General features: G+C 50.3%; 1 protein-coding gene across 6 annotated transcripts in view; it reads right to left on the bottom strand.

Moving 5' to 3' along the window:
* SYNGAP1 (synaptic Ras GTPase activating protein 1) overlaps positions 1 to 15,319 on the bottom strand; it is a 1,959,930-nt gene that overhangs the window by 1,312,428 nt on the left and 632,183 nt on the right. The window contains exon 1 of one of the 6 annotated variants that reach the window (XM_085623757.1): positions 978 to 6,754. The exons of the other annotated variants lie outside the window; for them this stretch is intronic. Within the exon in view, the coding sequence (XP_085479883.1) occupies positions 978 to 1,140 (163 nt within the window). The 5' untranslated portion in view covers positions 1,141 to 6,754. Of the gene's footprint in view, positions 1 to 977; positions 6,755 to 15,319 lie in introns of those variants that run through there. 6 annotated transcript variants of the gene reach the window in all.

The following is a 15,319-nucleotide window of genomic DNA, read 5'->3' as shown; positions in this document are numbered from 1 at the left end:
TGCATGACTTCCTATTGGTCAAAGCCCCATCCCAAAAGTTGACAGACCCTCTGTAATATCCACAGTACCTCCACAATGGTAACTCTTCCTCCTCAGTGTTTTCATTTTATATCTACTGTTTACAATATTTACTGCCCCACCATTCTTTAGAGCTTCTACAGCTCCATTACCTGCTAGTCTAAGCTCCTTCCCAATTCTTACAGCTCTTACCCAGTGTCCCCACTATGCATCAACTAACCAATGTTTACAGCCCCTTCGTACGTAAATGTCCATTATGCCGAGACCACTTCCATAATGAGCATGTATCTCAAAACACTCATTCTACCCCTTTTCAAACACACTGTTCCCAGAAGCTCATATCTCCATGGTCACAGCCCCATCCCCCAGGAAGTTACCTCCAGCCTAACACCACAGTAACTTGAGATAATGAACCAGCAGTTTGCATCTCAGTCCTCCACCCAGACTAACATCAGCTGTCTGCAGCCATCCAACAACCTTTATCCGAAACTTGCGTTAGGTTCAGAGCTCACTAATGATCAGATTCAAGTTATGTTCACCATGTGATGCCCTTAGACTGCAGCTTCTTCACTGTCTACACCCATGCATCTCTCTTGACAAGAAGGTCCTCAGACCATAGTTCTACCCTACAGTTCACACTTGCTCTCAAGGGTCCTCAGACTGCAGCTTCTTCAGAGTCTACACCCAAGCATATCTCCAGACTAGAAGATCCTCACACCATAGTTGTACCCTATAGTTCACACTTTCTCTCAAAGGCCCTCAGACTGCCTTTTCATTCAGGACCCTCGCAACCGCATAACTGAGTAACCCTCAGACAGGAGGCCTCCAAGACTCATGTCAACCTCAGGTGTTAATGATCCGAAGACTACACCTCCCCATAGTCCTCTGATAACCTCAGGTCAAAGAGCACTGACCCTGCCAACCCTGAAATATGTGATTTTCGGGCAAAGCTTGCTTACCTGCTTCTAGCTCTATGTCCTCCGTCTGCAGCAGCTCATAGGGAGGCGAGGAGCAGATGAGCTGCCAGAGTTTGGCAAAGCATGGGCATTCCAGACCCACACCAGCACACCAAGGCCAGTAGGCCCTCTGCCAGGGTTTACACTCGAAAATGCGAGCCAGCATGCGCCGTCCTTGCACGCCTGATCCCAGACCAGACTGGCAGTCCACTCAAAGGAGGCCAAGTTACCCGTCCTAAAGGTTCCTCCCAAAATCAAAGCATTTTCTGTCATGAAGGAGCATCTTCAAGTTCCATAGGTCCCTTCACAACAATGTAAGGATCCACAGGAAGGTCAAGAGAAGTCAGCCCTGCAGGAAAACCAAAGGGGCCTCTTCCTCCGGAGAGCTCTGAACTGGCAGGTTCTAATGGAGAATGTGATGTGAGCTCTCAGACAACAGACACTCTTTCTGTGCACAGAGATGGAAGGATCATGTGGTATGAGATGTCAAGGGAAAAGCACATGTTTTCAATGTTCAGGTCAGGTGAGATCTCAAGGGATAAGTACAAATTCTGAAGGTGTCTGTGATGTTTCAGTTCAAGGCTTGAAGACACTTGCCCTGCAAGTGTGTGGAATGAACAAGACCCGTGAGTTTAGAAAAAGGACATAACTTACATCAAATGAGTGATGAAACTTATTTGAGACGCTCAAGAATCTTTTTACTTCCTAACTGTACTAGCACTGACACCGATAGAGTAGTGACCTGCACTTTTTTCTCACCCAAGCCAATTTCTATAAAAAAAAGGCCAGCAGACTTTTCAAACTACATCTGAGGGTTCGTTTGTGTATTGACATCAAGTCCTTCACACCCATAAAATTCACTTTGGAGAACCTCACGGATAGGCTCTGCAACTCACACAGATTTTAATGATGAGCAGTGACTTCAGCGTGGGGTCACCCTCACCTTTGGCATGTGGCATCTATATGAACAGGCCACCAACCCAATCCTGTGGCCACTAGTTGCTGACATTCACTGTCCCACTGGCATCAAACTGGGAGTTGCCATTGCCCAAACATAGTCATTTGCACAACCAACAAAGACACTGTCCTGTGTATGCTCTCTGGAGCTGCCTGTGGTATTTAATGTCAAGTCTTTGATCCAAAATGGAACTTCTTTTTCACATCTGACTTCCAGTGCAGCGGCATGAGTGAGTCGGTCATCATCACCCTGCCTGTGGACTCTTCCTATTATTCAGTGATTGCCACCTGCTTCTCCTAGTCCATAAGATTCAGGTTAGTCCATTGGTGCACCTCTTGCTATCTTCCCATCAATCTCCCACACCTAGCCTAAAGAATCCTTTCTCTCAACCTAACACACCTTCTTCTCTGGGGAGTTGGCACTATAAATCATACGCCGAACATCGATCTGTCCTCTTTCTTCTGTCCCCAAAGGGGCTTGGAGGTGGCTGTCTGTATACTCGAGGAGAGGGCACCGACCTTAGCATTGCTGCCAGAGGGCTCCCCACTTTGTCTTCTCTGGTAGACAATCACACTCTTACTTTGAGGGGGGGGGGAATAGTGAGTGGGAAACTATTTTGTCTCTTTGCAGTCTCCCGCTCTCTCCCTTTTCCTGAGTAAATGAACAATATGTTCTCTCTGTGTTGCCAAAATCGACGCAGAGGATGAGAGAACTGGTTGCTTTTTTATGGCATCTCCAAAGAGCTGGATCCTGTCATGTGTAGGATGCTGTCTGCAGTGATTGTCATTGCTCCATGATCAGAGTGTAGGGAATGTGCAGATCAAGACCCGAAGGAGCACAAAGTCCACCAGCTTCGAGCCTGCACCAGGTCTGCTCCCTTTTACACCCGTTCTTGCCTCACACTCTAGTTGGTCATTTCAATCTGGTCTCTTCCCTGTCTCACACGATCTTTGGCATCAAGCAAAGGTTGTTCTCTGGCAGATGGTGCTTTGTTTCAGGTTTCAGAAAGATATGTGTTTATGCTGTGGGTTAGTCCTGGGTGATGGATTGGCATGCTTGATTGTCAGCCCCTGAGACTGGAAACTTCTCCTGTAAGAGACTTGTTCCAGTGTCAAGCGGTGACTAGGTTGACATAATGTAAGGCCTAGGGTGATGGTTGCTTGAATTCAGGTACTTAAAATCCCCAGAAGAATTTGTTTCAGGTGACTGCTTTCATGCAGTGATTGATCTCAGTTATGTTTGACCTCAGGTAAGGATTCTGTTTCAAGTAATTGACTGCGCCAGGTGCTGTTTTGTGTGATTCACTGCTCCAGACGTAGTTTTGAGAAACTAACTGCTCCAATAGTGTATCAGGAAACAATGCACCGGATTCTGTTTCAGGATTTAAGCAGACATAAATGTGTTCCTAACGCAAATGTTGAATTTATTCAGGTGATGGTTGGTTTAAGCAACTCGCCTACTGGTAGGTGAATGTTAGACCTGGCTTAGGGCCAGGTCCTGGAGACGGTTAGCTTGGTGTAATGGCTTATCTGAGAAGTGAATGTGTCGGAGTAGTGACAACCAACCCAGGGTGTGATTGATGTTAAGAAATGTTCACAAGTATATGAGAAGTATAGTCTTATGCAAGTGTGAGCCTCTAATGAGAGCTAGCTTGGGACAGGATCAGGGTTAAGTAACATTTTTAGTTGGATATCACATTTCTGGTGATAGTAAGGGTGGGCTGATTCTTTGTGCTTTCTGGAAGCAAGTTTGAAATGTTTTGAGAATATGAATTCTTACCAATGAAGGATGCCTGTGGTGGTTTGGTTATTCTTGTGTAATCAGGATTCTTATCAATAGTATTTTTATGAGTGCTAAGTAGTTTGGGGTACGTTCTGTGTGAGATAAGGCCTTGGCAATAGGAACAGATTGAGTTTCAAGTTGATCATATGTTAAAGAAGGACTTGGTGATAGTTGAGGTCAGGGGATGTATAATCTGGGGTATGATTGGGTTGTCTGATGTAAACACTGCCCAGCTGGTCCTGGTGAAAGATGGTCTCAGATGATTGATGGTCTTGAATGGACATAGATCTCAGGTTTTGAATCTTGAACTTTTGTCAAATGACTGCTAGTCTCATGTGATACTTGACCCCTGCTGATGGTGGGTCTTTGTGGTTAGAAGTCCCGGGAAGATGAGTAGGGTCAGATGGTCTCAGGGGAGAAACAGGGCTAGGAGATGGGTGGCACCTGGTGATGGTGGGTAGTTGATTATGGTTGGTCTCAAGTAATAGTTTGCCCTTCGATATCTGGCTGCAGGTGATAGATGCGTATGGTTATTTTTTAGCGTTTCTCCAGTAAAAACATGTTCCCAAGTGATGAATAGTTCCAGTGGCTTACTGGAAACAGGGATCTGGCAGATGATGAATTTAGATGATGCTTTTGCCTGCTTTTGGGCAGTCCTGGGTGATTACTGGTCACAAAGTATGGGCTGGTGGCTGATTTAGCAGCATGGCGCAAAGGATACTCCCCGATGTTACTGCAGCTTGTTGATGGCACCAGGAGATAGCTGGTGTCTGTTGATGAATAATCTCTGGAAATGGCTTGAGCCTGGGCATCTGAGGTTTTGTGGTCACAGGTAATGTCTAGTATTAGTGTAGAAGTGCACTTTATATGTTCTATTTAATGAAGTCATTCATTAGATAACAGGCAATCACACACCATAGCCCTTTAGTTTCATTAGTTCAAGGTAACAAGGTTATCATTAGACCCATGACAAAAATTGCTGGATTCCAAATCATGTCTCCCACATCTCTAAGCACAAGAAATGGTCAGTCAATAGGGCTACGGAGTGGAATTAGTAAGGTGTTTTATTATCAATATCAACCAAATGCTGTAGGTTCCTATAGACTTAGAAAGCACACTCCATACTCAACAACGTCTATGCTGTCTGGGCCAGATAAAGACTGGTACAAGAGGCAAGGTTGGAGGCTTATGGTGAGGCCTAGTGCATGCTCAGTGTCTTGCTGCACGATGAGAAGCTCGGCTGTAATGAGAGATTTGGTTGAAGAGAGAAAGACTGATTCAGGGGCAGCTGAGTCCAAGACCCCACAGATGAGACGTTGGGTTCCAGATGGTAGGCTTTGCTAAAATCGAGAAATTGATAAACCTAGTTCAGTGAGGACTTGGTTGTAGGAAGGGGCGCAACTCAAGATACAAATCTTCTTTCAAGACAAGCTTGGTTTGAGATGGGAGGCTGGAGTCAAGAAGGGAGGCTTTGCTAAAAAAGATAAATTTGGTTTAAGATGGAATATTTTTGGTTAAATGTGAAACATTTGGCTTAATATGAGAGGTTTGTTCAAGGCGAGTTGGTTGGTTCAGAACAGCTGGAAGGTTGGATTACAATTTAAGTCTTGGGTAGAGAGGGGAGACATGAGTAGCACAATGGGAGGCTTCATGCGGAGTGAAAGAGTTGGTTTCCGATAGAGGAAGTGGCTCAGGAGGAGAGACTTGGTTTGTAAGACAAGTACTGGTTCCAAAAGGGATGCTTAGTTTGAGAGTGGAGGCTTGGTTTGAGAAGGAGGTGGTGAGAGAGGATGGGTTTGGTTAAGAGGGGAGGTTTATTTAAGACGGGATTGATCAAGAGCGGGGTTGAACTCAAGGCAGTAGGGGTGGTTCACGAGGAGAGGCTTTGCTCAAGCCTTCGCTGGATTAGCAGGACCCCTACATTTAAGCAAAAGCAGTCAGCGAGTCTTTGTCAGAAGTTGTGTGTATAACTTTGTAACCTGCTGTTTTAACTCAATCCACTACTTCCAGCAATGTCGGAATTGTGGTCAAGAGTGTGTTTTTGTGTGCAAGCATGTATAAACAGTTTAAAAAATGCCTACTTCCCGGAGTGTGTTAGATTCTGAGTTAAAGGAAATCCAGCATAATAAGCTTCCAAATAAGACAATTTACACAAGTGGGAAAGTGGTGTGAGGGAAAGAAACCAAAAGATGGTGCAATGATCTGGCAACCTTATACTCCCGGTTGAATGGCTGGAAGCACTATAGAAATGCGGGTCGAAATGCCCCAAAAATGAACTTGTCAGTAAATACCCTGGTAGCTGTGACTGGAGAATGCTCTGGTTCCAGATGGAGGCGATTGAAGGATCTTGTGATCCCAGGTAGGTATGATCAGAGATAGCTCCAGTCCCAGGTGAAATTAATGGAGAATATGTTGGCCCCAACTTAATATGGCTGGAGATCACTCTGGCCCTAAATGTTTAAGAACCTTAGTTCTGATGTGTTTGACGTGGTCCCCAGATGAATGTGATAGAAAGAGGCTCTGGTGACACCAACCTATGATTAGGGGATGTGTCAGTTTCAGTTGGATATGGCCAAAAGATGTACATGTGGGACCTGGTAGGAGAATGCCACGATCATTAGTAGTTTTGTTTGGAGGTTATTCCGATCCTGGGTGGAAATGATCAGAGGATATGATCATAAGATAACCAAGTCCTTAGTGGATCTGGTCAGAGGATGCTCTGGTGCCAGGTTGATATGATCATAAAATAATCTCGTCCTTGGGGAATATGAGCAGAGGATGTTCTGGTGCCCAGATGAAATGACCATAGGATAGCCCAGTTCTTCGTGGATATGAGAAGATGATGCTCTGGTGCCAAAAAGATATGACCATAAGATAACCCAGTCCTTGGTGGATATGAGCAGAGGATGCTCTTGTGACAGGTGGCTATGATCATATGGTAACCTAATACTTGGTATATATGAGCAGAGAATGCTCTGCCAATACGTTATGACAATAAAAAAATCCAGTTTGTGGGGAATATGAGCAGGGGATACTTTTATGGTAGGTGGATCTCAAAGGATGCTCTTGTCCAAAACTGATGATCAGAGGATATTCCAGTCGCAAATGGATATGATCAGGGGATGCTCAAGTCCTAGATGGATCAAATCTTTGAATGTCCTTTGAATTGACAGGGATATGTTTGGAGGATATTCAAGTCCTGGGTGGATATGAGCAGAGGATGCTTCAGACCCAGATAGATCAGAGGACAAGATGCTTCTCTTACGAGTGTATATGATCAGAGGATGCTCTGGTGCCCGATGGATATGATCAGAGGGCGATCTGGTGCAAGATGGATATGATCAGAGGGTGCTCAGGTCCTGGGAGGATTGGAGGATGCTCTGGTGGAGGTGGATTTGCACAGCAGATTCTCTGGTGTCAAGTGGATCTGATCTGAGAATGCTCCTGTCATAGGAGGATGTGGTTAGAGGGTGCTCCAACTCTGAGTGCATAAAACCCAGACAATGCTGCAGTCCTTTGTGAATATGATCACAAGATACTCCCATCCCAGATGGATATGATCTGAGAATCCTTCGGTCCTAGGAACGTATGATCGGAAGATTTTCCATTCCCAGATATATACATGATCAGAGCATGCTCCAATTACAAGTGGGGATGATATTTGAATGCTTAAGTGGGTAGAATGATTGGAGATTACTCAAAAGAAGCACTAGTCCCAGGTGGATATGATTTACGGATCCTCTGGTATCAGGTGAGCATGAACTGAGGATCCTTTGTTTCCAGGTGGGTTGTAGCAGATAATCCTATGGTCCCAAGTGGATTATATTGTCTAATGCTCTGGTTTAAGGTGGAGCCGATTAGAATATGCTCTGATTACAAGTGGGTAGGACTTTAGGATGTTCTGGCCTCGCTGGCTATTATTATTGGTGGATACTCTAGTCCGAGGTGGATATTACCGAACGATGTTCTGGTCCAAGGCGCACAAGACTGGACAGTGCATCGGTTTCAGGTGGATATGATTGGACAATGCTCTTGCCTCAGAAGAATATGATCAGTGGATGCTCCAGTGCTGGGTGGGCATGAAGAGAGGATGCTCTGGGCCAAGTTGGAATTATTCAGATGCTGCTGTGGTCCCTGGAGGATATGATCGGTGTATGTTTTTGTCCCAGGAGGATACCATCAGAGAACGCTCTAGTCCTAGGTGGATATGACCAAATGAATATCTGGTCCCAGGTGGATCTAAATCAGAGGATGCTCCAGGCTGTGTTAGATATGATCGGATGATGCTTTGGTCCCAGCAGAATATGATTGGAGGAAGCTCCAGTCACAGATGTCCTAGGTGGATATGAGCAGATGATTTGCTGATCCCAGATGAATATGGTCAGTGATGCTCCAGGCCCCGGTGGATATGTCTGATAGATGTTCTGGGAGTACTACTGTTTAGGTGGCTTTGAACCACTGCTCCCAGGTACAGATGGTTGAAAAATGCTCCAGTGACTGGAGGCTATAACTGAATGATGTTCCGGTCCAGTGGGATATGATGCTCCAGTCGTCTGTGGAATTGAAGGTGGAATGCTGCATTAACTGGTGGGTATAGTCAGACAGTGCTCCGGTCCTGGCTGGATATAATCAGAGGATGCTCGAGGATCAGGTGGATTTGATTGAACGATATGGGTTAACTGGATACAAGAATGCTCCAGGATCAGGAGGCTATGAGTGGAGGATCCGGGTGGATGGGATAGGCGGATGATGCTATGCTAGGATTATAGTACCAGAGGATGCTCCAGTTTGAGGTGAGTTTGACCTAAGGTGGGTCTGGCCACTAGTGTCTCTGATTGGGAAGCGTCTCCAGCCTAAGTTGGATATGATGCTACAGTCACGGGTAGGTTTTTAAAGAGGAATTCCGCAGTGACTGGAGGATATATTCAGAGGATCCGCCGCTTTCAGGTGCAGATGGTTGGAGAATGCTCCAATGACTAGAGGATATGACTGAATGGTGCTCTGGTCCAGAGTGAATATGATCAGAGGATGCTCCAGGATCAGGTAGATATGATTGGAGGATCTGGGTGGAATGGATCAGTGGAAGATGCTACCCTAGGATGACAGTCGCAGGTGGGTTTGACCTAAGGAAGTTCTGGTCCCTGGTGCCCTTGATAGGGTGGCACCCCCAGCCCAAACTGGATATGACTGGAGAAGGTTCCTGTTCTGGTAGATAAGATCAGAGGACTCTGCTCTCATCATGGGTGGATATTATTGAAGGACAGGTGTGTTTGATTCGGTTGCCTCTGGTCCCAGGTGGATACAATCGAAGGTAGGTCAGATCAAGAGTGGATAGGATCAGAGGGTGCACTAATCACTGGGGTAATTGATTGGTTAACACCTGGTCCGGGGATATGATCAGAGAGTGCTCTGGGCACAGTGGATAGGACAGAAGGATGCTCCGATCACAGGTGAATTTATTGGAGGATGCCACAGCCCTCAGACTGAGCTAGATATAAATGTTACACTTCAGTTGTAAGAAGGAAACTGACTCATGTCCTCAGTGGGAAGGGTATGATGGTGGTAATAACTAGAAGGTGGTGATCTCTAAGGTGGAAGAACTTGGAGAATGTGGAGCATACCTTACTGGTTTTGGTTTGACATTACGTCGGGTGACAGTAATGTCTGATGACAGAAGTGGTGAGGGTCGTTAAGATGGTATGTTACATTACATTACGTTATGCTTTGCTAGGTTTTGTTTGTAGAGTGCACTACCATGCACTGGCCCTGAGCAGGCACGAGTCTAGCCAAACGTGGGGTCTATTGGGACTCCTTGAAAAGCCAGCTCTTGAGTTTCTTGTGGAATTCAAGCAGTGCGGAGGAGGATCTGATGTGTAGTGGGAGGTCGTCCCATACTTTAGGAGCAATGTAGGAGAAGGCTCGACCGCCGGATCAGGTTGTGGGATGTGGTGAGTGTAAGTACGAACGAGGGGGTGTCTGATAGAGAAGGGGCTAAGGTCCGGTGATGAGCATGGGCTGTTGCTAGGGTCACGTGATAGAGTGTCACTAATGTTCGAAGATAGAGGAGGCGGTCACTAGGTGAGCGAGGGAGATGGGGTGTCACTAAGATTCAGAGATGGAGGGGGTCGCTAGGGGAGGGTGACGGGTGTCCGAGGATATAGGGGTGTGGTATAAGGTACAGGTTTGGGGGTCACGTAGGTCCGGGGACTGGGGTCATTGATAACCGGTATTAGAAAAGTAATTGGGTAAGGTCCGGTGATAGAAGTGGGAGGGAAGGTTTAAGGTCCAGTGACGGAGGAGAGGGCGCTACAATGGGTGTTACAAGTGAATGGGGGGGTACTTAAGGCGCGGTGAAGGGGGGATCCTATGAAGGGGGAGCGGGCTACGGCCTTGTGAGAGAGGAAGGGGGCACTGAAGCCCAGTGATGCAGAAGGGAGTGCTGCAATCCAGCGATGCTGGAGGCGGAGTCGTCCCCAGATGGCCTCACATGGGGGATCCCCCTCGCACCCTTCTGGGTGGAATCCGAGGCGACTTTGACTCTACGAGTGTAAATGGGGCCGCACTGGGAGGGGCGTGGCTGCTCTGGCTGTGGGAGGGGTGGACAGCAGGAGCAGACCCTTGTCGAGTTTTGGAGGATGGTGGGGCTTAGAATCCTGTGGGGGTCGGGGGGTGGGTCGGTGCCTGGAGGTCTCAGGGTCTGTCACTGGAGGTCTCAGGGTCTGTCACTGGAGGTCTCAGGGTCTGTTGCTGGGTGTGTCTCGGGGCCCTACAGTGAATGGAGGTCTCAGGGTCTGCCACTGGAGGTCTCAGGGTCTGTTGCTGGGTGTGTCTCGGGCCCTTCTGTCAAAGTAGGTCTTGGGGCCTGTTACTGAAGGTCTCAGGGGCCTTCAGTGAAAGGAGGTATCAGGGTCTGTCGCTGGAGGTCTCACAGTCTGATGCTGGGTGTGTCTCGGGGCCCTACAGTGAATGGAGGTCTCAGGGTCTGTCGCTGGAGGTCTCAGGGTCTATCACTGGAGGTCTCAGGGTCTGTTGCTGGGTGTGTCTCGGGCCCTACTGTCAAAGGTGGTCTCGGGGCCTGTTGCCGGGTGTGTCTTGGGTTCCTACAGTGAATGGAGGTCTCGGGGTCTGTCACTGGAGGTCTCAGGGTCTGCTTCTGGGTGAGTCTTGGGGTTCTACAGTATATGGAGGTCTCAGTCTGCTGTTGGGTGTGTCTCAGGGTCCTACAATGAATGGAGGTCTCAAGGTCTGCTACCGCGTGTGTCTGCGGGTCCGTTGCTGGAGGTCTCCGGGTCCGATTCTGGGTGTGTCTCGGGGCCCTACCGTGTGTGGAGGTCTCAGGATATGTCGCTGGAGGTCTCAGGATCTGCTGCCGAGTGTGCCTCTGGGTCCTACAGTGTATGGAGGTCTCCGGGTCTGTGGCTGGAGGTCTCAGGGTCTGTGGCTAGATTTCTCAGGGTCTGCTACCGGGTGAGACTCGGGGTCTTACAGTGTATGGACGTCTCAGGGTCTGTCACTGGAGGTCTCAGAGTCTGTTTCCGGGTATGTCTATGAGTCTGTTGCTGGAGGTCTCAGAGTCCGTTGCTGGGTGTGTCTCGGGGCCCTACCGTGTATGGAGGTCTCAGGATATGTCGCTGGAGGTCTCAGGGTCTGCTGCCGAGTGTGTCTCGGGGTCCTACAGTGTATGGAGGTCTCCGGGTCTGTGGCTGGATTTCTCCGGGTCTGCTACCGGACGAGTCTCAGGGCCCTACAGTTTATGGACGTCTCAGGGTATGTCACTGGAGGTCTCAGGGTCTGCTACCGGGTGTGTCTCGGGGTCTTACAGTGTATGGAGGTCTCAGGGTATGTTGCTGAGTGTCTCAGGGTCTGTCAGTGGAGGTCTCAGGGTCTGCTTCTGTGTCTTGGGGTCCTACAGTGTATGGAGGTCTCTGGGCCTGTTACTAAGTGTGTCTCGAGGTCCTACAGTCTATGGAGGTCTCAGGATCTTTGGCTGGATGCCTCAGGGTCAGCTCCCGGGTGTGTCTCAGAGTCCTACAGTGTATGGAGGTCTCCAGGTCTGTTGCTAGAGGTCTTCGGGTCTGTTGCTGAGTGTGTCTCGGGGTCCTACCGTGTATGGAGGTTTCCAGGTCTGTGTCTGGAGGTCTCAGGGTCTGTGACTAGATGTCTCAGGGACAGCTCCCAGGTTTGGCTCGGGGTCCTACAGTGTATGGAGGTCTCTGGGTCTGTCGCTCGAGGTCTCAGGTTCTGCTGCTAAGTGTGTCTCAGGGTCCTACAGTTTATGGAGGTCTCAGGGTCTGTCGCCAAATGTGTCTCGGGGTCCTACAGTGTATGGAGAACTTGGGTGTGCTGCCAGGTGTGTCTCAGGGTCGTACAGTTTATGGAAGTCTCAGGGTCTGTTGCTGAGTGTCCTGGGGTCTGTCACTGGAGGTCGTGGGGTCTGTTGCCGGGTGTGTCTCAGGGTCGTACAGTTTATGGAAGTCTCAGGGTCTGTTGCTAAGTGTCCTGGGGTCGGTCACTGGAGGTCTCAGGGTCTGCTTCTGGGTGTGTCTCGGGTCGTACAGTGTATGGAGGTCTTAGGGTCTGTTGCTGAGTGTCTCAGGGTCTGTCACTGGAAGTCTCAGGGTCTGCTGCCGGGTGTTTCGCGGGTCCTACAGTGTATGGAAGTCTCAGGGTCTGTTGCTGAGTGTCTCAGGGTCTGTCACTGGAAGTCTCAGGGTCTGCTGCCGGGTGTGTCTCGGGGTCCTCCAGTGTATGGAGGTCTCCGGGTCTGTCGCTGGAGGTCTCAGGCTCAGCTCCCGGGTGTGTCTCAGGGTCCTACAGTGTATGGAGGTCTCCAGGTCTGTTGCTAGAGGTCTTCGGGTCTGTTGCTGAGTGTGTCTCGGGGTCCTACCGTGTATGGAGGTCTCTAGGTCTGTGTCTGGAGGTCTCAGGGTCTGTGACTGGATGTCTCAGGGTCAGCTCCCAGGTGTGGCTCGAGGTCCTACAGTGTATGGAGGTCTCTGGGTCTCTCGCTCGAGGTCTCTGGTTCTGCTGCCAAGTGTGTCTCTGGGCCCTACAGTGTATGGAGGTCTCGGGGTCTGTCGCCAAATGTGTCTCGGGGTCCTACAGCGTATGGAGGTCTTGGGTCTGCTGCCAGGTGTGTCTCAGGGTCGTACAGTTTATGGAAGTCTCAGGGTCTGTTGCTGAGTGTCCTGGGGTCTGTCACTGGAGGTCGTGGGCTCTGTTGCCGGGTGTGTCTCAGGGTCGTACAGTTTATGGAAGTCTCAGGGTCTGTTGCTAAGTGTCCTGGGGTCGGTCACTGGAGGTCTCAGGGTCTGCTTCTGGGTGTGTCTCGGGTCGTACAGTGTATGGAGGTCTTAGGGTCTGTTGCTGAGTGTCTCAGGGTCTGTCACTGGAAGTCTCAGGGTCTGCTGCCGGGTGTTTCTCGGGTCCTACAGTGTATGGAGGTCTCAGGGTCTGTTGCTGAGTGTCTCAGGGTCTGTCACTGGAAGTCTCAGGGTCTGCTGCCAGGTGTGTCTCGGGGTCCTCCAGTGTATGGAGGTCTTGGGGTCTGTCGCCAAATGTGTCTCGGGGTCCTACAGTGTATGGAGGTCTCAGGGTCTGTGGCTTGGGGTCTCAAAGTCTGTGGCTGGATGTCTCAGGGTCAGCTCCCTGGTGTGTCTCGGGGTCCTACAGTGTAAGGAGGTCTCAGGGTCTGTCTCTAGAGGTCTCAGGGTCTGCTGCCGGGTGTGCCTTGGGATCCTACAGTGTATGGAGGTCTTGGGGTCTGTGGCTGGAGGTATCTGGGTATGCTGCCGGGTGTGTCTCAGGGTCGTACAGTTTATGGAAGTTTTAGGGTCTGTTGCTGAGCGTCTCAGGGTCTGTCACTGGAAGTCTCGGGGTCTGCTGCCGGGTGTGTCTCGGGTCCTACAGTGTATTGGGGTCTCAGGGTATGTTGCTGAGTGTCTCAGGGTCCGTCACTAGAGGTCTCAGGGTCTGCTTCTGGGTGTGCCTCGGGGTCCTACAGTGTATGGAGGTCTCAGGGTCTGTCACTGGAGGTCTCAGAGTCTACTTCAGGGTGTGTCTGCGGGTCTGTTGCTGGAGGTCTCAGGGTTCGTTGCTGGGTGTGTCTCGGGGTTCTACAGTGAAGGGAAGTCTCAGGGTCTGTGTGATGTGTCCCGGCCTACGTACTCTGAGGTGGGGCTGCTGGTAGGAGCACTATCTGGGCACCTGTGGTGGGAAGAGGTGCTTTGGGGCCTGGTGGGTGATCTGGTGGCAACCGACTAAGTCGCGGGGCGGGGAGGGGGGAGGGGATGGCGTGGGCGACGAGGAAAGACGCTCCGGGGAGATGCAGAGATGCGCTGTGCGTTGCAGGGTTCTTGCGGGGGGCACTAAGGGGGCTGCGGTAGATGCTGCAGTGAGAGGCACGAGAACAGGATGCTGTGGTGAATGCAGGGTCGCTGGAGTGTGGTAATGCTGCGGTGGATGTGCGTCTTGCCTTCAGTGAGATGCAGGGATGGGCTAGAGGGATGCAGCGATGAGTGATCCGGTTAGCCACAGGGATGGGCCAGTGGGATGCAGCGATGAGTGATCCGCTCAGCCACAAGGATGGACCGAGGGATGCAGCGATGAGTGATCAGCTAAGCCACAGGGATGGACCGAGGGATGCAGCGATGAGTGATCAGCTAAGCCACAGGGATGGACCGAGGGATGCAGCGATGTGTAATCCGGTTAGCCACAGGAACGGACCAGTGGGATGCTGCGATGAGTGATCCGGTTAACCACAAGGATGGGCCAGTGGGACGCAGCGATGAGTGATCCGGTTAACCACAGGGATGGACCAGTGGGTTGCTGCGATGAGTGATCCGCTCAGTCACAGGGATGGACCAGTGGGATGCAGCGAGGAGTGATCCGGTTAGCCACAGGAATGGACCAGTGGGATGCAGCGAGGAGTGATCCGCTCAGCCACAGGGATGGACCAGTGGGATGCAGCGATGAGTGATCCGGTTAACCCAGGGATCGACCAGTGGGACGCAGCGAGTGATCCGGTTAACCACAGGGATGGACCAGTGGGATGCACCGATGAGTGATCAGCTAAGCCACAGGGATGGACCAGAGGGATGCAGCGATGAGTGATCCGGTTAGCCACAGGGATGCGCCAGTAGGATGCTGCGATGAGGGATCCGCTCAGCCACAGGGATGCACCCGTCGGTGTCACGGATGCTGCTGGGATTCTCAGCTGAAGCGCTCAGCCGCCCTACTAAACACTGCGGTGGGAGTTCGTAATACTAAAGTGGCGCTCTGTAGAAATGCGGAGACGCTACAGTCTTGTTACGGTGAAATGCAGAGATGCTGCAGAAATGACCCGGTGGATGCTTCGGAGAAATGCAGGGATGTTGCAGATATACCCAGTGTAATGCAGGAATGCTCTGCTGGGATGCCAGATGCTGCGTCGGGAGGCAGGAAAGCTCCGGTGGATGTTGCGTCGGGAGGCAGGGATGCTCCGGTGGACGCTGCGCCGGGAGGAAGGGATGCTCCGGTGTATGCTGCGTCGGGAGGCAGAGGTGTTCCAGTGGGATGCAGAGATGACCAGTGAGATGCACAGATGCCCCGGTGGGATGCAGAGATG

Source organism: Triturus cristatus, chromosome 1_1 (assembly GCF_964204655.1).
Source record: "Triturus cristatus chromosome 1_1, aTriCri1.1, whole genome shotgun sequence".
NCBI classification, from domain to species: domain Eukaryota; kingdom Metazoa; phylum Chordata; class Amphibia; order Caudata; family Salamandridae; genus Triturus; species Triturus cristatus.
The sequence above is the reverse complement of the archived record's forward strand: the minus strand, read 5'-3'. Positions and strand labels throughout refer to the sequence as shown.